The 25,545-nt window shown below is 36.7% G+C and overlaps 1 protein-coding gene across 1 annotated transcript; it reads left to right on the top strand.

Annotated features, from left to right (window-relative positions):
• The first annotated feature begins 377 nt into the window (after positions 1–377).
• LOC135715324 (uncharacterized) lies at positions 378–21,172 on the top strand. Its single transcript, XM_065238643.1, has 4 exons — positions 378–746; positions 14,447–14,684; positions 14,765–14,898; positions 20,718–21,172. Exons 1-4 carry the CDS (start codon positions 665–667, stop codon positions 21,023–21,025), a joined length of 762 nt encoding a protein of 253 aa, XP_065094715.1. The 5' UTR covers positions 378–664; the 3' UTR covers positions 21,026–21,172.
• Positions 21,173–25,545: the final 4,373 nt, after the last annotated feature.

Raw genomic sequence — 25,545 nt, 5'->3', positions numbered from 1 at the left:
TCAATATGAGAATTTTAAATCATTCCATCAATCTGTGTGTATTGGGAAATGCTATGCGGATGTCTAATTAATGGAAATTACTATTCCGCCCCATGCTCCCATCGGAGTCTTGTTTAGCCGGTGTCAGCAGCTTACCGGTAAAACAAAAATAGAAGATAATGCAAAACATGGGAGAAAAAGCGCGCAAAGCTGCGAAAGATTCCCCTCGCGTTGCGGCCGGGTGTTCGCGAGCGCGCAAGTGTTAAAGCTTATTCGGAGGGGGATGTTTTATTGTGTATTACAATCTTTCATATCAAAAGCAAAAACAATTACACTAAGACGGGAGAGGAGACCTGCCCTCGGAAGAACAACTATAAAATTCCAACTATAAATAGTTCAGCATCGGGCTCGATTGGGTTCAGTTGGCAACGCAGCCGTTAACAGCAAACAGTGCAGGGATCAGTACTCACAGGGCTTATGTGGAAAACGTGGCCGGTGACCTCCTGAGACATCAAGGATACAACACCAACCCGATCATAGTAGGCGAGGATAACAGAAAGTGACAACTACGCTTTGGTTACTTGGATTGACTCGGAGAAAGTGTTTGTGATAGTTAGAATATATTAAGTAGATCACGTAAGATCCAGTGCACAGTGAAAAGTTGCGGAAAGCGGAGGGCTTCAAAATGCGTCAGTGCCATTCATCGGTCATCGTTATTGGTGTGATAACGATAGCGGTTCTAATCAATTCAGTGAACAGTGCGCTACGTAAGTGGTTTATCGTTTATATCGGTTGGGAGGGAATTAATTATAACAATTAAACATAGCTCGTCTTGTTGAAATCTTGTTCAATTGACCTTGTAGTTCATCAGCTGAACGGAAGCGGAAAACGTTAGTTAACTTGGCACTCATTGGTGTAATGTGAGAAACTGCTGTGAAATGTGAATGTAGGGGAAATGGATGTAATGTCGGCCTAAATGCTCCTAATTTGGACCCATACATAAATTTTACAATCGACTAAATTTTCAATAGCGACCAAAAATATCCATAACTATCATCCAAATAATTAATTCGAAAATTTTTCGTCACGTTTGTTTGGCGGAAAGGCTATAGTTTTCCAATTCGTGTCATTAAAATACAGTCAACTCTCCATATCTTGATACTTGACCACTTTTTCTATGTGTTGATGCTATTCATTAGGATGGGTCATCTTGATCATTTTTTTTCAGAACAATGCTTTTTTGGTTCCATTTGGGGTCCCAAACAACTGTGCGAAATTTGGGGACAATTGGTTGTAACACGGCGTTCCGCATTGCGTTTGAAATTTGTATGAAAATTAGTATGAGAAACCCTACTTTTTGCATATTCATTCCTAGAGACCACAATTTTGTTTGAACGATGCAACTAATCAAATAGAAGTATAGTCAACTTTGCCCAACAAAGATTTGTGCTAGAATGTCTCTAAAACAAGTTATAGCTGTTCAAAGATCAAAGTTTCGAATTAAATGCCAAAAATCACTTTTCCTGCCAACACTTTAGGCCGGAACAAATATCAAATTTTTCTTTTGTCATCCCCCCCCCCCTTTAAAATTTTGGAATATCACCAAGGGGGAAATAAAATAAAACTTTCAGTGTATATTTATTTTTCGCAAATTCATTTAGGTATGGATACTCGCTTTGCTAGATTTTATTATGTTGTTGTTGTTGTTGTTGTTGTTGTTGTATCACCTTGTTCTTTTAAATAATTTTCACATAAATTGGTACTTGACCAATACGGCATAACAGGTCCTTGAAATCGGATCATCCGGTTTCAGTTGTTGAAAACGGATTTTATAGAACATCTTGTTTGGCAACTCACTAGGTAAGCCAGCCACCTTCAATCTGATCAATCCCTCTTGTTCGTTGCGCACATCTTCGTCTTGTCCCAGTCGGATCACTACAAAGAACCATTTTCAGTGGTTCGTTATCCGACATTATTACGATGTGCCCAGCCCACCGTAGTCGCCAGATTTTTGCATTCGATCTACATGTCTTAACTTACAAACCTTCTGCAATGATACTTAATGATTCACTTCTTTTCTACAGTGATTCAATAATTTCCGAGCTAAATCCAATCTTTTCAAAATTGGTATAAAATTTTTAGAAGTGAGACCAAATCAGAAACGATTCAGGAAATTCCTAACTGAGGTGACACTTTTCAAAGCAGATTCAAAACTGAGTCTGAACTTCTTTGAAGTGAGTTCAAACTTTCGAATAAGTCATCAATATTTTTCTAACTGAGTCTAAACTTTTCTGTTATGTTATTCAATCCTTTTTAAAGTTGTCAAAACTTTCCTGAAGTGATTCAACATATTCCAAATCCAATCTTGAATGAATTGGTTTCGCATTTTCTGAAGTGAGGCAACATTAGCTGATTAATCCTTTTCCTAAATGAATCCAAGGTTTCCTGCATTGAATCAACTTTTTCCGAACTGAAACCAAACTAGTCAGAACGGGTGTGATATTTTCCTAAGTGAGCTCCAGATTTTTGTTAACTGCTTTGGCGTTTGGCAACGACACTATCTTGCAGTCTTTTCCGAAGTGAACCGACAATTTTTTGAGCTTAAATTTTCCAAATGGTCTCCAACCTTTTCTGAAGTGGTTCAAAACCTTCCTTAGGAAGTCCAAACTTTTCTGTTGAGTGATTGAATTATATTGAATGTTAGTCTGAGTTTTCCTGAAGTGATTTAACTAGCTTTTAACGTAGATTCCGCTCCCTTAGATCCCTTCCCCGTTTTTGTGAGATTCACATCCTTTGAAAATTAGGCTGAGATTTTAAAGAATGAACCTTCGTGTGTTCATACCTGATGGTAGATTTTTTTTAAAGCAAGCACAATTTTTGAGAAAACTGGGTTTACATCCACAAAAGTACGCATTTTTATAGAAATTTGGGTTTCTTGATCAGCCACGTTGGGTTTTGGCTCCGTCCTTTGAAAAACAACCTTGGATGTTATGGACTAGATCTTTGTGAGTTCATACGTGATGGTAGATTTTTTTAAAGCTAGGTTGGATTTCGGTTCAATCTTTTGAAATTTGTGCTTGGATTTTATAGAATGGAACTTGCTGAATACCGGAAGGACGAACCTGGTTAATATTCACAAAAGAAGGTATTTTTATAGAAAATTATTTTTTCTGTATCCCGAACTGAATTTTGGCTTCTATCTTTGAAAAATATGCTTGTATTTTAATAGAAGTTGCTGAATCCATACGTGAGGGTTGAATTTCTTCAATTTTTGAGAATACCGAGTTTAAATTCACAAAAGTACGTATTTTCATAAAAACTTTGATTTTCTATTCTGCCAAGTTGAATTTCGGCTCCAATATTTGAAAATAGACTTGAATTTTATAAAATGGACTTTGCTGAATCCATACGTGACGGTAAATTTTTTGAAGCATGCACAATTTTTTAGATAACTGGGTTTGAATTCTCAAAAGTACGTATTTTTATAGAAATTTGGGTTTCTTGTTCAGCCAAGTTGAATTTCGGCTCCTTCCTTTGAAAAATAGGAATGGATTTGACCGAACTGCTGAATCCATCCGTATTTTTATAGAAATTTGGTTTTTCGGTTCTTCCAAATTGCATTTTGGCTCATAACTTTTAAAAATAGGCTTGTATTTTTTAGAATGGACCTTGCTGAATCTATACGTGAAGGTTGAACCGGGTTTGTAATTCGAAAAGGTTTTTTTTGTTTTCCTTTTCTGCTAAGTTGGATTTTGATACAGTCCTTTGAAAGTTATGCTTAGATTTTATAGAACTGACCTTGTTGAATTCATATGTGATGATTATTTTTTTAAGCACACCGAAAGCCAAGTTTAAATTGACAAAACTACGTATTTTTGTTAAAATTTGGTTTTTATGTTCAGCCAAGATGGATGTTGACTCCTTTCTTTGAATATTATGCTTGGATTTTGTTGAATAGACCTTCCTGAATCCATACGTCTTGTTAGATTTTTTGAAGCACGAACAATTGTTGAAAAAACTGAGTTATATTTGGATAGGGAAGAAGTATCGAAAACAGAACGTTTTTTTTTTCATAAGAACTGTTACGTTTGTGGTATTCCGCTTGATGGTTTATCCGAAATTTATCAATACCCAAAAATCAATTGCTTTGATCCTATTCATCTACATTATTACCAATGTTCTTCCTTGAAAGGATACACAAACTTATGCGCGAAATGTCTTGTTGATAACTCGAGTGTTACACATAATAAAGTCAACATCTGTGGCATTAGTGTCAAAAATGAACCCTACCTATCGATCCATCAACTCATGAACTGGGGACCAACGGCTTCACTTCCTTTCCAAAGAAAGGCGTGATCAGAGATGTTATGGCTCAGAACATCCCGGCGGCACCGACTGGGATTGAACCCAGGCCTGCTGGGGTGATACACAATCACGCTTACAATTCTGGTTATTTCAATGCAAAACATCTAGTTGCGTTGTCTACGAGATGGTTGTCAACGATGTTGAATCCAATCTCCAACTTCAACAAGAAATCCGCTCAAGATCCAGTTCAACAGCAATATTTGCTTCAGGTGATCGAACAGTGTCGAAAAGTGTACCCTTAGAAATCGTAGGATATATTAAGGGGGTAGTACACTTTGAACGTCCAAAAAGTAAGGCATTTTCGTTAATTTTTTTAAGCAATAAAACACTTAGGGAGGTCAAATATGTTATAACCCATTTATTAGTCATCCTTCAAACTACAAATTGTATTTTTTTGAACTCGATTGGCGTCTCCCCGTGGCCGGTGCACCAGGTCACGCGGGCGTCCTCGCGCGGATGTCGGAAAACGGCGTGGGAAAATACTCCTTTCCATGTGATCCTGGAACATAAATCGAACAAAAATCCTGATTAGTAATAAAATTTGGGTTAGAAATACGTATTCCGATTTTTTTTTTAATTAATTTTTTCAAAAGTTGTGGCCTTAGGAAAAAAAGTCCATTTTTTCACCCTAAAAATGCTTACAAAATCGTGGATTAAAAATCCATTTTTGACAAAATCGAAAATGTGGATACGTATTTCTAAGCAGAATTTAATTCTGCACAAGAAAACCTAGGCGATATCCAAATTTGATGATAACTGGTTAGAGTTATTTCACACACCAGTTTGAAAAACCCCGTTTTGAGATAAACGCGTTTAAAGATAAAAATGCTCTCTCAGCGCGCCGGTACATGTTTTAGGAAATCGCTTCGTAAAGCGGTAAGGAATATTCTGGCGGACTTGGAGTCTTTTCTTAATTAAAGTATACATCCCAAGGAACATTTTAAGCCAAAAAAATTCATTTTTTTGAAAAATCGTAGTGTACTTCCCCCTTAAGCTGAAATATAATCGTTACAATGAAATATAACATTTGTTGAGTAATTTTTTTTTTTTTACAAACTTGACAAGATGAGAAACACCGAAGTTATTTCAGTTTGAAGCTTTGCTTTCATTGACATGAGTGAGGGGGTGAGGGTATAATATTCTTGCCCCCCCTCCCCGTGCGTAGAGAATTGTCCATACAATTTTTTTTTAAAATTTGTATGGGCCGTGGATAATTGTCAACCCCTCCCCCATAATCTGTCTACGTTGTTAATGAACAGCCCCTTATGAGATTGAGCAATTGTGTTTTGAATAATTCATCTGAAAATACCAAACCGATAAGATAAGAAAGTCCGAAATTATTTCAGTTAGGAAACTGACTTCCATTTGTATACCGGCAGTGTTGGCAGAAAAAGTGATTTTTGGCATTCAATCCATAATTGTTTCAACAGTTATAAATTTTTTAAGAGACTTTCTAGCAGCGTGCATTCTTTGTCAAAGCTGTTAGACTCTTCCTGGACTATATTTGAATACGGTTAGTTGCAAGCAGTTCAAGAAAAATTATGCAGAAAAGTAGATTTTTCCATACTAATTTCCATACAAATTTCAAACGCAATGCGGAAAGCCGGGTCAAAACCAATCGTCCTCTAATTTTGCTTTATTTTTTGGGACCCCAAATGGATCCAAAAAAGGGTTGTTTTCACTTGATGAGATCAAGTTTGCGTTTTTCCACGTAACGGTGCCCCACTAGACTGATGCAAAATTTGAAATTGTCGCTCCACAGTGTTCAAACGGTTTCACATCGGGTCCTGATTAGCCTCCGAAAGTTTAAACTCATTTGATAAGAAACTGACTTGGCACAAACCATTTGAAGTTTATATGGAAATTACTATGGGAAAACCAAAACTTTTTGTTCATTGTCTTTTAGCCTTATTACATATTGTACTGTTAACAAATTCTATTGCTATTCTTATGGGAATTTTTATCAGCTAAAACTTTGCAGAACATTGTTTTTCATCCAAACGTCAAATTAAATAGTTATTAAGAGATTGATAATCTTATGTCAAGATTAAGCAACTGTATTGTGGGCAACACTGTATTCTGCAGTGTGACATAGTAGCCATGATTTTTGTCCTCTATTCTACGCGCCATAAACGCCAATGTTGCCTGCTGAACAGTTGATTGAGCATAATCATAAGACATCAGTGAGTTGAACCATTAATAACTTTTGTTTCTTTCATTTGATCAAAAACTTGTATTGAACAAAGTTGTAGCTGAGAAAATTTTCAACAAGTATAGCTATCATTTTCTAAAGAAGAGTGAACTGGTGAATTTTGAGATAGATATGAATCAATATTAAGGTTTCTCCATAGTAATTCCCATATTAAATTCGAATGGTTTGTGCCAAGTCAGTTTCTCACTAAATGAGTTCAAATTTCGGGAGGCTAATCAGGGCTCAATTTGGAACCGTTTGAGCACTGTGGAGCGAAAATTTCAAATTTTGCATCGGTCTAGTGCCCCACCCTAATATCTACGGAATAGCAAAAAAGCGAACCCTAGAATTTTCAAGGCTAATAGCATTCAATATTAGATATACCGTATGTGTGATAATGTTTGCACCATGAAAAAAATGTAGAAATTTTTGGGGTGAAAAAAAAAGGTATTTATTCAAAAGGGATTAGAAAGGTTTGTAAGATCTTAAACCTATGTTAATTATCGATAAATTTTCCATTTGCCGCAATTACGGCCTCCACAAACTTCCGGAATGCTCTACAGGTTCTGATAATATAGTCCGGATCCATATCTCTCCAGGCGCGGGTCAATGTTTGCATGAGACTTGTTGTACTGGAGGGGTGTTTGGCACAGGTCTTGGCCTTCATGACACGTCACACTGAATAATCCAATGGGTTAAGATCGGGGATGGATGACGGTGACAAATCTTTCGGCCAGAACGGCAGATGTTTCGTCTGCCAATTCTGCGTGCGGTTCGAGGTGTGGTATGGTGGCCCGTCCTGTTGGAAAAGTACATTTGGCTCCGGTCCATATTGCTCAGTAATCCACCGAAGAACATACTAATTAAGAATGCCGATACACATCTCCGTATTCACACTAGAGTGATGTAAAATTTGAAATTTTCGCTCCACAATACTTAAACGATTCCAAATCGGATCCTGACTAACCTCTCAAAATTTGAATCCATTTGGTGAGAAACTGAGATGGCACAAACCATTTGAAGTTTGTATGGGAATTTCTATTGTAAAACCAAGATTTTTGTTCATGTCTATCTTATAATTCACCATATCGGTCTGCTTCAAAAGCTTTCAACTATACTTGTAGGAAATTTTCCCAGCTACAAATTTGCTCAAGACTACTTTTTGATTAAATGCAAGAATCGAAAGTTATCAATGGTTCAATGCACTGATGTCTTATGATCAGGCTCAATCAACTGCTCAGCAGGCAACATTGGTGTTTATTGGGCGTTGAATAGGACACACAAATCATGGCTACTATGTCACACTGCAAAATACAGTGTTGCCTACAGAGCAGCTGCTTGATCATGTCATAAGTTTACCAATCTCTTAAATAATTAATAACTTTTTCCTATCTCGTTTTACATAGAAACGATCTTCAGCAAAGTTGTAGCTGAGAAAATTTTCTATAAGAATGATTATCGAACTGTTTCGCAGCTTAATATGGAAAAAGACTAGAAGGCAATGAACAAAAAGTTGAGATTTCCCATAGTAATTTACATGCAAACTTCAAATGGCTTGTGCGAAGTCTGTTTCTAACCAAATGAGTTGTAACTTTGGAAGGCTAATCAGGACCCGATATGAAACCATTTAAGCACTGTGGAGCGAAAAGGTCAAATTTTGCATCAGTCTAATTCACACACACCCTTCAGGAATAGTGCAAACATTATCACGCATACGGTATATTGACAACAGTTGATGTATATGTGTACTACTCAAAAGAGCTGATGAAAACGCAGTAGGCCATTGCATAACAATGTTGTTAACCTAACCTTTATACTCTAAAAAGGATAAAAATACTCCCATTTTGTCATATCTTGATCTATATTGATCAATAGCTTGAAATAAAACAGGAATTGCTTATTATTTTCAATTTGTCAACTGATTAGCATAATTTTTGCTGAATTTTTACACACAGAGTTTAGATCAACGAAGTCGGTAAAATTGTACTAGGTTTTTAAACAGCTGAGTTTTCAGTAATCAGCCCAGTAGTTTTTAATTTACCGGAAAATTCCGTAAATCGTAGAATCTCTGAACTGTCAAAAATTAACGTTTAAGCGAAGACAACAAATAAAGAAGACTGGCAACTTTGCCAGAATCCAACCGACAGATACAATGGTGCTGCGCTTGAGTGAAGGTGGAAGCAACGCATAGAACAATGAGCAAATACACCAACCTTTCTTCTGAGGATGTAATCTTTGCTATCAAATTCGTTCGAAGCATTTACCTTTGAGCGGCAGATGACGCGATTGTACCAGTCTCATAGCGTTCGTATGAGAAAATGGAAGAGTTGCCAGTCTTCTTGATTTGTTGCCTTCGGTTTAAGTCAGTAAATAATTGCTGTATATATCAGAAATTTATTTGTGTTCATGTTTTTTGTAGAGTTCTTCAATATTTTTATTTCAGTAGTTTGATAAATAAGTCAGTAAATTTATCAAAATAAAAAATAAAGGGTTGCGTCCAAGACACGACCGCAGTATGACATAGAACTACGCAAAAATAATGTATGTCATGCGTTTTTGATTTCTATACATTATCTTAAATTTTTAAAGTATTTCAATATTTCGGTTATGGTTCAAAACTCGCGACAATTCATGTTAGCATAATGAGATCACGGTTCGTCTTACGCATGCGATAATGTATTTAAATTTAATGTAATGGTTAAGAATTGACAGAATTTCCCCTACATAACTACCTTCGGTTGATCAATGTTGAGTTCAAAGTGTTTTTTATGTTACATCATACGCGAAGTTAACGATTTTCAGAGTTGGTTGGAAATGCTAACATGAAGCTTTAGTGTGATGATTTATTAGCTAGAGAATGATCTTTAGAAGAGGGTAGGTGGATAGTTCCGTTAGAGTACGGCAGAATGAAAATTGAAAAGAAGTTGAAAATGAGCGAAGGGCCATTAAAGCGACAGTTTTTCAAGATAGACGCACACTTTTGCCTAACCCGTACGATGTACGCGGGGACTTGAAGTATGTCTCCAAGTCCACAGGCAAAAATGTGCGTCCCTCTTTTTGCTCATAAACTGACTGCGGCTGTGGAATAGTTCTAGCGACGTTTTCATCACTACCTAAAGCCCCACGTTGCGAGAGCATTTCCAGTCGATGGTGTGTTATAATGCAGTTCTTCTTTACCCAACTAAAAGAGGGACGCAGAGCAAAAGCTCGTATACAGGTTCTCCACCTGTTTAATGTTTTGATAGTAAACATCATAGTTAAGGTACATCGGTGCTAGTTGAAACAGTACGTATATCTCTTAGTGGAAGTGAATATGCACTGTAATTATTTTTGAGAGGCATTGTGTACTACCGCAAACTATATTAGAAATAATCTCAATGATTATTCACTTCCGCTAAGAGCTACATCTACCGTTTCAACTTCCCCACGCGTTTCTACTTGCCCCGGTGTAGGGTAATGGATTTTGGTTGAACCTATTCATGTCATTTTCGCACTGCGTCTAAATGTATGCCGTGTATTTCGTTTTTTGAGCACAATGATATTTTTTCGAAACCGTAGACTTTCATCTCGATTTTTAAATCAAAGTTTAAAGCAAAATATTAAATCCACTGTTTGACACTAAACTAACAAATTGACAGCTCGCTCCCATATAAAGTCCCACTGAGGGGCGCTAAGATGGTGATATTTGCTAATGTAATCACACTTATTTAAAATAGTTTCAATGCTCCAAATTTAATCAAATTTCGGATTTCGGTTCCATGTTTAATGTAGATTACGAATATGCCTTTACCTCAATACCCTTAAAGAACCCAATTGGAAACAGTAGATAGAGCTTCTTTCTCTATGATGCACGGTATATGCATTTGGGTTAACATCCGACGCCCCTCCTTCTTTACATATTCTGCACAAAAAATACTTTCTAAGCCCCGCCCAAGACAGGATTACTCACCGTTTTTTTATGAATGGGAAAAATTGGGAAAAACGCGTATTTCATGAAAACAGTGATAAAATTATCATTTGTACATTTTCAAAAGTTTTATTACAGAAAAATTTAAAAAATCTTTATTTTAGCAGGTTTGTAATGTAATATCCTATCGATTGGCGTATTTGGATTTTAATTTAATTTATAAATGACAAAGTTACAAGCGTTCAAAACCTAACATAACTTTACCACACATATTTTTTGATTTGCACCCCAGTATAGTCGACAGACGTAGATCTACGTCAAAAGTTGATTTACTGGTAGTTAATGTTTTTTTTTGTATCCAATTCTCTGAACTTCTGTGAGGTTCTCAAAATCTTTTCTTAGTGTTTGTGAACATCTCTGGATTTCTAAAAACTTTGGGAGCCTCATTGTCCACTATCTCTAAGAAATTAATGTAACTTCAAGTTCTCTGAACATCAGTGAAGTCCTCGAAGTTTTCCTGAAATTTCGTAACTTCCCTGAAGATCTTTGGACTTTTCCGAAATTTCTCGAAGTTTCTGAATGGAAAACATTTCCTGAAATTGGGTTGTGTAGGGGTATTGAGGTAAATACATATTCGTAGTCTGCATAAAAAAGGAACTTAAATTCAAAATTTCATCAATGTTGGTGCACTGGAACTATTTTAAATCAGTACGATTACATGAGCAAAAAAAAACATCTTAGCGCCCCTCCGTGGGACTTTGTATGGGAGCGATCTGTCAACTAATGGATTTAGTGTCAACGATTAAAAAATTTAAATCTTGATTTGCAAATCGAGATGAATGTCTAGGGGATTGACAAAAATATCGTGGTGCTCAGAAAATGAAGCTCTTTCAAATGATCTACAAAAACCGGTATGTTTTTCGAATTGAAACAACCCAATTATGAATGTAGTTCTTTGATTTTCAATGCTGTTCTCGAAATTTTCCTGATATTCATGGAACTGCCCTTAAATTAACAAAACAAAATCTTCAACACCCTTTCCTGTTGTTATTGGAACTACCCGAAACATCTCTGAACTGCGTTAAGCTATCTAGACTTCCCTGAATTTCACTTCTATGAGGTTCGCTGATTCCCCCCAAATTTTCAAATTGATCTGAACTTCTATGGACTTCTTGGAGTTTTAGGGCTTCCCTGAAGTTGCTTATATTTTCTGATATTCAATAAAATTCATTGATAGCCTTTATTGAACAATTTTCCAAACTTCTTCGGAACTCCTTGAAAGTTCCTAAAATCTTCCTGAAGCTCTCTGTCATGAAAATCATGGAACTTCTCTTCAAATGTTTTCGCATTTTCTTGATGTTCACGTTTCCAAAATTTTCGTGGAGCCCTCGGAATTACGCTGGAGTTTTCGTACACTTTCTGAGTTTCTCAGAACTCCTTCAAAGGTCCATCCATCCATCTATATATTTGAACTACCCATAGGTCAAGGTTGAAAATTCTCATTTCGCATAAAAACATGTTTTACGGCATAATGAAATCAATAAGTTATGATCACATGTTTTGTAAGTAAGTTACAAGACACATACAATCTGTCGGTTTTGCTTTCTGTGAGTCACAATCAGTGATTTTGTGATTTTTGAGAGAGTGAAAATTGATAAAATTGTTGAATACAAATCTCAGGAAGCGAAATTTAGAGGTTTTGTTTTGTGTCATACACATAGGTTTGCAACCTCTTCTTGTATCTTACAAACATAAAATATGATCATAACATCTTATAATTTCGTATAATAAGAAACGAGTATTTGAAACCTTTGTTTTCTGTTCTCTCCTGATTTTTTAGGGGCATCCCTGAAGTATCTCATTTCTTTGGACGGTCTTGGTACGGTCCTGAAATAAATTGAACTATCCTGAAAACCTTTAAACTTCTTTGAAGTTCTCTGGACTTCTGTGAAGCTTCCAAAATCTTACTGATGTTTTGTTAAGTTCTTAAAAGTTTTTTTTTGACTTTTCTGAAATTCCTTCTTCTTGAGAGTTCTTGAACTGTTTCAGAAGTTAATGGATATGTCAAGGATTTATCGTAACTTACCCTTACAGATCTAGACCATCCTGAAGTTTTTTTTTAACTTCCCTGATATCATTGGAACTACCTTTAAGATCTCTGAAAATCCCTTAAAATTTCAAGACCTAACTTATCTGTAGTACTTGGAACTTCTAAAACTCTTAAAAAATTTTCTCAAGTCTATACTTTTCTTAAGTTCCTTTGAGTTCCCAGACATTTTCTGGATACCCCTGAAGTGCTTAGGACTTTTTAAATATTCCTTTAATTTTCCTGAAGCTAATGGAATCGGGTCGAAGTTCCCATAATATTCGGTATTCGGCATTAGGTACTTGGCTAACTCTCCCGAAGTTTGTTTATCAATCTTTCCTGAATTTCTGGTCGTTTCCTTTCATTCCCAAGAACTTCTTGAAAGCTCCTAAAATTTGTTTGTTGTTAATAGGGCTACCCTGAAGATCTATCATCTTCCAAAAGTTCACGAAACTTCCCTGAAGTTCTCGCTATTCTTCTGATCATGTTCCTGGAGTTGCCCTAAAGATCTGCAAATTTTCCTGAAGTTTTCTAAACTTCCGTGAGTTTCCTGGATCTTCAGTGAAGTTTCCGAATTTTTCCTTTTATTCACAGGGAAGTTTACCTGAAGTTCTTTGGACTATCATAAGATTTTTGGAATTTTTGAAGGTTCCCGCTATTTACCTGAACTTAATTGAACTGCTCTAAATTCCTCTAAATTTAGCTGCAGTTTTCAGAACATCCCTGAAGATCCTGAAAATTATCCTTATATTCATGAAACAGCCTTAAAGTTCCCTAAATAATTTTGCACTTTTCCTGAAGTTAATGGAACTGCTCTAAAGCTCATTGGTCTTCACTGAAGTGAATTTTCATGAAATCTTTGGGACTGTTCTGAATCTATCGGAACTTACCCTTTAAGATCTTTAAACTTCCCTGTAGATCTAGACGATTTTGATGTTCTTGGAACTACCCTGAAATTTTCGTAACATCCATGAAATTATCAGATTTTATAGAAGATTCCCGCAGTTGTTATATGTTAATGGAACTACCATATAAGATCCGAGATTATAACATTAACATAGGTACTAAAATATCTTCAAATGTTTAGATTACGTTTTCTCGTGTAATTTGTTTTTTTTTTTTTTTTTTTTCAATCCGGTGGAGTTTTATCTGAAAGGTACTGCAAATATTATAACTTTCGAGCCCAGATCATTTTTGAATAAAATTTTTAGACGAATTTGATTTCAAACGATTTTTAATGCGAGGAGCAATACTAAATATGTTCTCCTTCAAGAGCGCATATGGGCATCAGCATGATCTAAATAAAACCAAACGTTTGTACGTGATGGTTGCATACCATTTTATAACTGATTGATGCGAACTGAATACACATTTTTTTAAATGTTTGTTTTTGACTTTTAATTTTTATCACATTTATCATGTTGTATGTTTGCAGTCCATTTTTTTTGCATATTAGCGCATTATTATCTAGATGGGCGTCTAAAAATTCCCTTATGTATTTAGATGCGTAGCTTTTGTAAGAGGATCGTATGTAGATCAATATTTTTGTGCCCAGTTAATAATGGTTAAATAATAATAATTGGTTTTCGGAGCTGGATAATCTTGGAGTAACAATGAGTAACCTCTGTCGGCAGGCCTACATAAAAAGCTCTCAAATTAAATGAAGAAGTTAATTACCATTAAAATGCCCACATAAAATAATTAAGGCAATATAAAAGTTAATGGTAATGAAGCTATTGGCTAATAAATTCGAAAACCAAACCCGCATGAAGGAGGCAAAAGTGCGCGTCTGAATCCGATCAGCACCAAGTTCACTGTCATGCTTGTTTTTATTTTTTCGCCATGTTTACCACCAAACTTTTATTTTTTGTTTTCCTTTCAATAACCTCTAATTATATTTCCATCGCATTGTTTACAGCCAGCAAATTGAAGGTATGCTCGCGGAACGATCCCAAAATCGACCAGTGCATTATGGACGCGGTGAATCACATCCGGCCAAACCTGGCGTCCGGCGATTTCGGAGAGGATTTCAGCATCCCGAAGATCGAGCCGCTGTACATCGAGCAGATGAAGATGCAACGGGGCCAGGACTTTCAGGCTGTGTTCAGCAAACTCAACGTGTACGGGTGCAGTTCGTTCAAGTTCGAACGGTTACAGTGAGTGTTGTGTTGTGTTTTGCGGATGTTTGTTTTCCCTCGGGAATGGGTGGTTTAAATTTGAATTCTTATACTTTTAGATCCAAACCAATGAACTTGTCCTTCGACATTACGGTGGGCATACCGAAGTTGAATTTTACTGGAAAATACTCGCTCAAGATGAAACTGCTGCTGCTGAATTTGCAAGGAAAGGGTGATCTCAAGGGATCGCTGAGTAAGTATTGGAGTGTTGAACTTCTCGCTATGAGCTCTTCGTCGTTTTGGGAGGGTTGCCTACTGCCTACCCAGTGATTTCGATGCATTGATAATAGGAACCTGTTCTCATAGTAGAATGATTGTTGAATATCTTCGTTCCGTTGGTGCTCGTGGTTGACAGCAGGTGGTTGTATTTGATTGATGAAATGAAAACTTATAAAAATTAACGAAATTTAGTAATCTTTGAAAAAGAGACTGGACTGACTTTGATGAAATTCTATTTAATTTTAGATTAGATTTTCAAACACGTTCGAGTAGTTTTTGACTATATTTTGATTAAAACTGAAATAGGATAGGTGCGTCAGAGGCCTACAGGCCCTCTAATTGACCCCATCTTAAATTTAACAGTTTTTCATTCTTAACCAAATTCATTTCAATACCTTTTGCCAAATCACGCAAATTGTCTTACCTCCATTATAAGGTTGAATTTATTTCATCTTCTGCATATGTTTCATACACAAGTTCATACAAAAATGTAATGGCAGTTCTTGAATGATTTTCTAGACGCAATTTGGGGAAGCTAACTATGTTTGAAAAATAAGCTGACATACACTTATATGACAAACTATGAACATGAGCATTATTTGTATAATAAATTATGAGCACATCCTAAAACTATAGAAGTGTGACCATGGATGTGCTCATAATTTATTATATAAATAATGCTCATGCTCACAGTTTGTCAATAAATAAATAAAGTGTCTTCGCGGCATAAGGGTTTTCTTATACGACACTTATCCTGCTCATTTTATAATAGTAGTATGTTCGAACAAGTTTAACCGTCAGGTTTTATATCAACCCGGTTCTAATAAGGTTCTAACTACATTGATCGATTCTCTTAATGATTTTCTCTTTGGATTGCCACGGCCATGTAAACTCGTTTCGGGCTATTTTCGACAAGCAGTTTGATGGAAGAAGCTATTATCTAGCAATTTATACGACAAGCACAGCTAGAGGCACAGCTTACAGAGGGGGAGGGGCTCAAACCATCATAAGAGCCTTTCGCGGCCCCAGACAGACAGACAGAAATTCATTTTTATATACAGGGGAAATGGATGTAATGTCGGCCTAAATGCCCCTAATTTGGGCCCGTACATAAATTCAGCAATCGACTAAATTTTCAATAGCGACCAAAAATATCCATTAGTACTGTCTCAATGACGCGTTCATCTAGATAAAATTGATAAATAGCAGATTTTTAGCAATGGGCCCAATCTTAGATCCATAGGCCTACGTTAGAGCCATTTACCTTATATAGATTCCTTGTTGTGCTCATACTGAGCATTGATTCTGAGATCGTGGCATTCATGCCGTGATGCAGAACCTAGCAAGGATAATTACTAGCTACTGTGTTTCTCCTTCACTGCGATTATTGCTCAGAGGTTGCTTGTTACTTTCGAAATGTGAATTTTCAATCTGAACAAACAATTTGCCGGACTACTTTGTCTGTCAAAGTGTATTGCCGTCGTATCGCATCATATTTTGACAGTCAGCATTTCAATAGAGGTTTCGTCAGTGAGAATGGAGAAATGTAGCACGTAAGTTGTCACGTGATATTGATGAAATAATGCAGCACAGGACCACTAGCGTGCACAGGAATCTTGTTGGAATGTCGTTTAATCTGGGGATGGGGAGTACTCCAAAGTGCGTGGGAGATGGTGCTGTCCACCCACCACAATTTTGCTATTGTTTAATTTAGCTAATTTTTTTATTGTTTACTCCGGTGGTGGTTCATCTTCTTCAATGTAAACTGCGGAAATTGGCAATTTAATCGCATCGACGATGATGAACCGTCCCAAAGTTCCGTCAGTCGGGGTGACAGAAAATGATGCCGAACATTCAACATATTTAAAGATAATATAAAAGACAAACCCGAATTTATTGCAACGCACATAAACAGCTGTAACTTTTTAAAAACGGTAGCAAATTACTTGAAATTTTCAGAGAAGATTCTTAGATGAATTTTTAGTAAGACAACAATAGACCAAGGTTCAAAGGCAAACTAATACCCACTTTACAATTAGGGAATCCAAAAGCTGCTTTTAAACTTTGTACAGTTGCGAAAAAGTCCATCCTCAGAATTCCTTGTGGTTCTTTTCGAAATTTTTAGAACTCTATGAGTTCTTTTGAAATTCTTCTCAGAAGTCCTCTGGAATTATTTTTAGAACTCTTCTTGACTTTTACTCACAACACCTTGGAACTGAAATTCCCTTAGAGTTTCAGAAGAATTTCCTCAAAAAAAAAAATGAAATTATCGGTACTCCCTTGGAATTTTCCTCAAAATCCCTTTGGAATTTCACTCAAAATTTAATTTTCTCGATATTCTTTTCGGAATTATCTAGGAACTATCTGCAGGATTCACAAGAAATTACACGCAGAATTTTCTTGGAATACTCCCCAGAAATTCTTTGGAACTTTCCTCAGAATTCAATATCCTTGAGGTTCTTCTCGGATTTTTTTAGAACTCTCTTAAGAGCTCTTTTAAAATTCTTCTCAGAATTCCACTGGAATTATATTTAGAACTCTTCATGATTTTTTCTCAGAGCACATTGAAATTGAATGAGCTAGAAATCATCCTCGGAATTCGCTTGAAATTTTGCTTAAAATCCCTTAGAAATTACACTCAAAATTGAATTTTCTCGGTATTCTTTTCGAAATTGTCTTGGAACTATCTGCAAAATGCACTAAAAATTATCTGCAGAATTTTATTTGAATTCTCCCCAGAAATATTTTGGATCTGTCATAAGAATTCTTCTCGGAATATTTTAAAACTTTTTTTTTCTCTTGGAACTGAAATTCCCCTAAAGTTTCAGAAGAATTTCCTCTGCATTCTCCAGAAAGTCTTCCCAGAATGAGGTTGAAATTATCCTCTGAACTCCATTATAAAGTTTCTCAACATCCCTTTGGAATTTCATTCAAAATTTGATTCTCTCGGTATTTTTTTTCGAAATTACCTTGGAACTATCTGCAGGATTCACTAGAAATTGTTCGCAGAATTTTCATGGAATCATCCCCAGAAATCTTTTCTTTTAGAACTGTCCTTAGAATTCAATACCCTTGAGGTTCTTCTCGGAAATCAAGTTTAAGTTGTCCGCCCATTCACCAAATCGTTGTAGTTTTTCCACCATAAACGTTCAATAAAGCTTGCCCCTCCATTCACCAGAACTGTGCATTTTTTACATCAAGCCTCTCCATGCAGCAGATTGTTGCAAATCTTACACCAGAAATTTTCAATACAAACTTGCCACCAGAAAATTTCAATTGATCAGAACGATGCAAATTTACCACCGTTAATGTTCAATAAAAATTGCTTCTCCAATCTTCTGATTGGTGCAGATTTCCTTTTTCCATTTTTTTTCCACCAGACATTTTCAATATAGCTTGCTTTTCCTATCATCAGAATGTTGCAGGTTTTCCACCAAATAAAGCTTGTCCCTATTTTTGGATTTTTCATCGTAAATTTTCAGTAAAGCAGCTTCCCTCCAAACATCAGAATGGTGCAAATTTTACACCAGAAATTATTATTAAAGTTTGTTTCTCTATTCAGCACAAGGATGCAAATTTAAGACCAAAATTTTTTCAAAAAGCTTGCCCATCCGTTCACCAGAACGGTGCAGATTTTCCACCAGAATTTTTCAATATAGCTTAATTTCAAATAAAGCTTGTGCCTTCATTTACCAAACCTGTGCAAGTTTTTCACCAGAAATTTTCCGTTCATTTCATTTATCAGAGCGATGCAAATTTTGCACAAGAAATTTTCAATAAATCATGCTCCTCCATTCACCAGAACGGTGCATTCAAAATTGTCAGTGAAGTTTGTTTCACAATGCACCTTTGTGATACAATTTTCAGGCTTTGGCTCTTCATGCACCAGAATGCTGCAAATTTTCCACCATAAATTTTAAATGAAGCTTGCATTCATCAGAACGATGCAAATTATGCACCAGACAAAATGAATAAACCTTGCTTCTAAATTCACCACAGTGTAGCGATCTTTCCACCAGACATTTTCAGTTAAATGTACACCTCCACATTTTTAGCGTGATTAAATTTTTTCAATTTTCGTTTTGATTAGCGCCACCTTGATGATATTTTTACACCAGACATATTCAATAAAAAGCTTTTTCTTCGATCTACCATCACGAAGGTGAATTTTTTCAACCCTAAATTTACCCTCTTCTTTAAACCCTCCACAGTTTAATTATAGTTGATTTTTTTTTGTATGCGACCAAAAAAATTCATTGAAGTTTGTCCCTTCATGGACCTTTGTGGTGCAATTTTCAGGGACCATCTAAAAGGAATTGACGCAATAAAAGGTTTTCAGTGCTCTTATTTTATGAAATGATGTTATTTTAACTTCAAATCAAGTTGTCAAGAAATCAAATTATTTTATATCATAATTTTGTAAATGTGGAAATAAAAATCTTTTTTATAAAAGGAGGGGCAATTGCCCCACCTTGCCCCACCCTGTGTGACAGGACTCGTGATATGAAAAACACTATGAAAGAAGAACATTTCAGAAGATAACAGAGGTACCTATACGATCAGTACCCAAAATGTTGTAGGAACATCCCAAATTTGTACAAGCCAGCAGGGAGAACAAATTCACTTGATGGTTGCTCATGACGTTGAAGCCGTTAATTGCAGCGGTAACATCTGCAATGCAAATTCCCATTGTCTTAACCAAGCTGAGTTGTTGAAGCACACTTAGTTTTTTTTTCACCATCTTGGCAACTTTTAGTAGAGATTTGCGCAATATTTAGTAGAGATTCCTCGGCAAAACATTTTAATGAAATTTCAACTAACACTACGTTTGAAAAATATGAAACATTTTCCGAAATTCTACAACCTTTGTTGAAACCTCAGTAAAATTTGTTTGCGGAGTACTCGGCTGTACTCGAACCTTAAGTAGCACAGCCCAACTAACATTGCCAGTATTAAAGTGGTTTTAAAGCATTCCAAAAGCCAAATCATGGTCTACACAACCCTCATCAAACCAAAATTGTTAATTCTGAGGTAATTCACAACTTTTTGGTCCGTCTCAAGTTTGTCAATCTACCATTAACTAGTTATTAATTATTTAAGGTTCTCTGTGTACTCATTAATCTCGTCCATACGTATTTTTTAGAATTCAATTGAGGAAATATTGTGAATCATTTTAAATACTATTGATTTTAAACAATTTTTTTATGGATGCGTTCATTTTAGACCATATGGAACATCTTTTGTTCCAGCACTTTCTTAAAACCATGTAGGTATTTGCATCTCAAAACAATGAAAACCTTCTAGAACGGAAAGGGTTAGTTTGAATTGTCAAGTAAAATCTCCCTCGTGTAATTAGGGTAGGTGAGTCTGGTTTTGGCCCTTAAACTAGTTCATTTAATTTTAAGGTGAGATTTAATATTCTAAATAATCGCATAACTATCCCTTATGAATGGGGAATCAAGCACTTATAAGCAGTATGCTATTCACAGCAAAAAAAATTCAACAGTGCAAATGCAATATCCTAGAATGCATCAAAATACGTCGTGCATCAAAATACGAATGTTTACAGAACATTTAGTTAACTCTCTATTTGACTTATATCCCACACGAATGCTTCACTTCCCAGGTTTAATGATTTAAAATGCTTTTTAGACATGATAATGATCTGCAAGTGGTCTTAGCTGAAACACCTGTGAAACTAGTTGTACTAGATATCAAATCGCCAAACACTGGATAGCGATAGCAAGATAAACAGTTCGATAACTCATTCGCCTTTTCGTTAATTTCACACAGCAAACACCCGACTGGCAGTTCGCATCCGAGGTTTCACGGAGAAAATCGACGGCAAGGAGTACGTCCGCTTCCACCGGTTGGGCCTTCGGCTGAAGGTCGAAAGTGGCAACTTCCAGCTGGACAACCTGTTCAACGGGGATCCCGTGCTGGGGCAGGTCGGCAATCAGGTGATCAATGATAATTCGCGCGTTTTCCTGGACGAACTCATCCCTGGACTGGAGAAGAACCTGGGTAGGATTTTTACGGAAATTGTCAACAACCTGCTGAAGACGGCTACCATCGACGATATGTTTCCCGAGAAAGTCTAGCACCGAGGGGGACGAGGGGGTTTTGTTCCGGAGGGTTTGGGAGTGCCTCGCACTGGCGAGCATGATTGTGATTTATATAGTAGTCATTTATGTACAAATAAAGAAGTGAGCCTTTTTCAGTCTCTATTTGAGTACGAAGATTTCAAATCGTTGCGATTGTTTTAGTGTAGCTGTAGTTTGTGTGGCAATGAGTTTTACCCAGAAAGAAATCACCTTCCCATACTAATGTAATTTAGTAACATCTGGAGACATAGGAGTAGCCCCCCTAACTCAGTATCAGTTTTTTCAACATTGCTGAGAAATATACCTTATTACGTTGTTTTTCCTTTTAACTCTACTGCTATTGTATCACTTTCACTTACCCCGTAACGTGTGTAGATCACCTTTTCGTGGTACGTTACGGGATGTAAGATCTACCACCGATTCCTAGTCCTGACTACTTCAAACTAGGGGAACAGGATTTTTTCAGTAATCAAAGGAACACATATTAGTCCTTGATATGCCTTGTTGATAGTGACAAGACTCGGCTTTGTCCACCGTTAGTTAGTTAGTCTTCATCTATGTGATTCCTAATCTTCTATTCATTGTTCCCTAATTTGAAGGCTAGGGTTCTGATGCATGGTCATTATCGTTGTCATTGCCTAATTTTATTGCTAAATAATCAAATTTTAACTTACAAGGAAGCCAGCTGGTCATCTCAATGTTCGATTTGCCACCAAAGGGAGACAAAATTTCTTCAAAATTATTACCCACCACAGGCATGGAAAATCATCTGCATTCATTTCGTGCATTCATTTACATTCATTTGCCCCTAACTTTTTTTATCAACAGAATTTCTCAAAATTTTGTATGGAACTTTAGTAGGTTTTGCTATTACTTACAACTTTTGTTAACAACTCAAATCCGTATCTCTTATGCATGACGAACCAGAGCGAACAGAAGCCACTACTGTTTTTCAGTGAATGTATTTTACATTCACTGAAAAACAGTAACAAGTTCTGTCCGCTCTAATTCGCGATGCATACGAGATACAAATTTGAGTTATGGGCAAAAGTTGTAGCTTATAACAAAACCTACTAAAGCTCTAAACAACATTTTGCGGCATGCTGTTGATGAAAAAAGTTAGAGGCAAATTAATGTAAATGAATGCATGAAATGAATGTAAATGATTTTCCATGCCTGGCCACCACGTCTAGCTCCACAAAGATACAACTTGTATATCCACTATGGACCATATGGACCATACATAGAGAGTAGCGAGCTTTACCCGTAATTGGTCAGTATCTACTATGCATGCAGCTAGCAGGTGTTCGGGGAGAGGTAGAGGCAAGAGTTTTGGTGCGAGCAGTCGGTTAGCTTTTGAAAATGCTTGCCATTTTCTGATAGGCTGAGGACATAATCCTGATGGAAATCTCCGCACTAGTCATGGGAAGTTTGGAACTCTCTTGAGAAGTCCTATGGGATTTCCCGTCCAATGGATATCGTAAGCCGTATAAACTCCTCCGTGAAGTTCCAGTCAGTTTGGTCTATTTTATCTTGATCCATTATTTTTAGGCTAATCATCCATTGTTCGTTTGTATTGTAATATGAAAGCGCAGAAGCATGATTGGATCCCCTCAAGAAAATCAAAGCTGTTTGCAGTTTTAGTTCGAAGCAAAAGCTGATAATGGATTATAGAAGTATCTCACGTTGTCCAGCTATTTACCGTGTAGTGTTTTACATAAAAGTCGTGAAAAAGTCAAGTGGGATGATCAGTGGTGTGATTTTTGTGAGTGATTTTTGGATAATATTGCATTTGTATTCATAAAAAGTGCGGCTGTGAATTTATTGTTTGCTGTTAATCATTTAGCCGAAGCCGAAAATGTAAGTAGATTATCAATAACTAAACATGAGCCTGCTGGCACCGCAGTGCATCGTCATGCAATCGATTTTTCATTGACTCAGTGGAAGCAAAACCTGTCATTGTGAGCGGCGTGGTGTGATGATTAGAGTAAAACCAGGATTGACTAGACATACAGTATTGATCGATTATTCAAATGTTAGCATAAGCTGGCAACTATGCGTGTGTATTAATATTAATACGAGCTGTCGAGCATTGATAGAAACATCTTGACAATCGAAAAGAGAAACAGTTTTATTCCATGAAAATTGTTTCGTCCATTTTGTGTTAAAACCAGTTCTTTATGATTAGCATGAATTAGAAAATAATACTCTTTATAGCTTATTGAACCTTGCGATTCCTTATTTGGTTTGTTATCCTAGTTTCAACCTTCGGTACAAAACAAATGCGAGAGTCTGTAAAAATTAGTCAAGTTAACGAAATGAATGTAAAACAGACAAACACAAATATCAGCTGATCTTCAGGGGTATTCACCCATCTTGGAATAATTATGTTGATATACTGTCATTTGGTAGAATGGTTTTGGATGTCTTCTTTTTTTATTTTACTTCATTCAGCATTTTGAAAAAAGGCAATTTTAATTTTGTTTTCAATGATCTTGTTCTATAGTTATTTGAACATGCGCCGGTGACATTACTAGATGAATTTTTCAAATTGTCCTAGCTGATTTGATTTTATCATCCTTGATCAATTCGATTAGCTCTAAGTATTTGTATTTTTATTTATTTAGTGTAAAGTTAGTCTATAGTTGACACTTTTTACCAGGTCAAGGAAGAATACATTATTAAAGAATAAAAACAAACCAGCATAAGGCTGAAAGTCTCTTTAATAAAGAAACGAACAAAAACACATTATTAAAGAAGAACTGATTTTAAACAAAAAAGTATTAGTTTTTCATCGTAGCTATTAATCAACATTTATTTTTATGGTGCACGGACGAATAATAAAAATCTTCAGTAGACTAAGGGCCAAATTCTTCACCACCGCATAGGCTTTAAACCAGGCCCCTTATTGTGCAAGTCTAAACGAACTCAACTTGAGTGCATAATGTGGTCTAAGGTTTAACCATATGAGTAAACCTGGTTTAAAACTTAAGCGCATGTGAAGAAATTGTAAATCCGGTTTAACCCAAGTTTCACCTAAATTTAAAACCTGGGGGGGGGGGGGGGAGAGGTAGCTCATCGATTCTTCCGGTTCGCCTCCTAGCATCGTGCTATAAGGTACCAGGCGATAACCAGGGTAGTTGATCGATAGCTCGATGACGTCATTTCGTTGGCGTCTGCAATGGGAAATTCTCATAGCAGGCGTTGACGATGGGACGTTGTCGAGTTGCTGAATAGCAACTATCGTGGTAACTCACCGATTACCTGTCGATCTGCCAAATTTGGAAAGACGTCTGCATTGAATTGTCTCATATAATAATATTCCGCCCACTATATCACAAGAAATTGCGAGTAGCTGAGTGGAATGGAGATAAGTTAAGCATTGGGTACAGGACCAAGTCTCCCCTGGGTGGTGCAAGAAGATGAGCGCAATAGAATCATCAAGTTGCCATAAGGCACGGAATGAGACTATTGCATGGCTGGGTAGTCAAAGTCTTCAATTCGTTAGTCATTTCAGGTGGATTAGAACAGGTTTAGGTTTAGGGTGGGCGTTGGCCAGATTTGGATTTTTCAGATATAATCCTGGATAGGACCCTATCATTGAACGTCGCGTGAAAGTGGAACTTAATGAAGGCCTAAGTACTTTTTCGTAGTTTTTAGTTTTCGGATTTGAAAGATCGTCGGTTACAGTGGCCTGCTTACTGAGCAGAAAAACGCGGTCCCAGGTCCTTACATATCAAAGAAATTTATGGTAAAATCGCTTGTGTATCGTGTATTTTGCGAAACTCGTTGTTGTCGTTGGTTCCGGGTTTGAATGGATACACAAATTTGAGCAACGGTATTATGTGATATGAGGGGCTCGGTGGCCTTAGAGCAACCGTTTTTGCTTACTGAGCAGAACATCATGAGTCTAATCTCAGGCCCATCCCCATTCAAGATTCGTCAATCGTTTTATTTGTTAATATGACTACATGGTAATAACAGCAACTCGGCGATTAAAAAGGTGCTCGTCTGCCTAGTGGCAAACGTTTTTGCTTACTGAGCAGAAGACCGTGGGTTTAGTCCCAAGCTCCTTCGCGTTATATGATCGTTAGGACATCAATTCAGCTTATCGTTTACCAAAACGAACCCTGCTGCAAACCCAACCCTATTATCCAACATCCCAGTGATTCCTCGTGGAAGTGCAGAGGTGTTCTCGGCTTCCATCAAAGCGAGTGTCATGTCAACACAATCCTTCCCATTCCTTTCTTGACCTGTGTTCGGGCGCGGCCGGCGCTGGTATTGCCTAATTTAAGATCACCAGTTTTTACACATTGAGGATGATTGCTAGTCCCAAGCATCGTCTATTGGTTCTCTGTGTAATTACAGCTGATCTGGCAGTAACAGAGTAGCAACCGTGGGCGGTCAATCAAGCTCAAGCTCAAGCTCAAGCTATAGAAGTATCTCACGTTGTCCATGTTGTCCCTATTCACTGAACGTATCTCAAAGATTATTCCATAAAAAAGTTATACTGGACA

Source organism: Ochlerotatus camptorhynchus, unplaced genomic scaffold, assembly GCF_037179485.1.
Source record: "Ochlerotatus camptorhynchus isolate MF236.1 unplaced genomic scaffold, CSIRO-AGI_Acam_v1.1 ptg000045l, whole genome shotgun sequence".
NCBI lineage: Eukaryota > Metazoa > Arthropoda > Insecta > Diptera > Culicidae > Ochlerotatus > Ochlerotatus camptorhynchus.
This window is presented reverse-complemented; position numbering and strand designations above follow the sequence as displayed.

What these genes read in the sequence shown, in the direction of transcription:
- LOC135715324 (XM_065238643.1), top strand. Translation starts at nt 665, where the DNA reads ATGCGTCAGTGCCATTCATCGGTCATCGTTATTGGTGTGATAACGATA. An exon ending in TTCAGTGAACAGTGCGCTAC is followed by an intron (nt 747 to 14,446) that starts GTAAGTGGTTTA and finishes CATTGTTTACAG; the next exon opens with CCAGCAAATTGAAGGTATGC. An exon ending in TTCAAGTTCGAACGGTTACA is followed by an intron (nt 14,685 to 14,764) that starts GTGAGTGTTGTG and finishes TTATACTTTTAG; the next exon opens with ATCCAAACCAATGAACTTGT.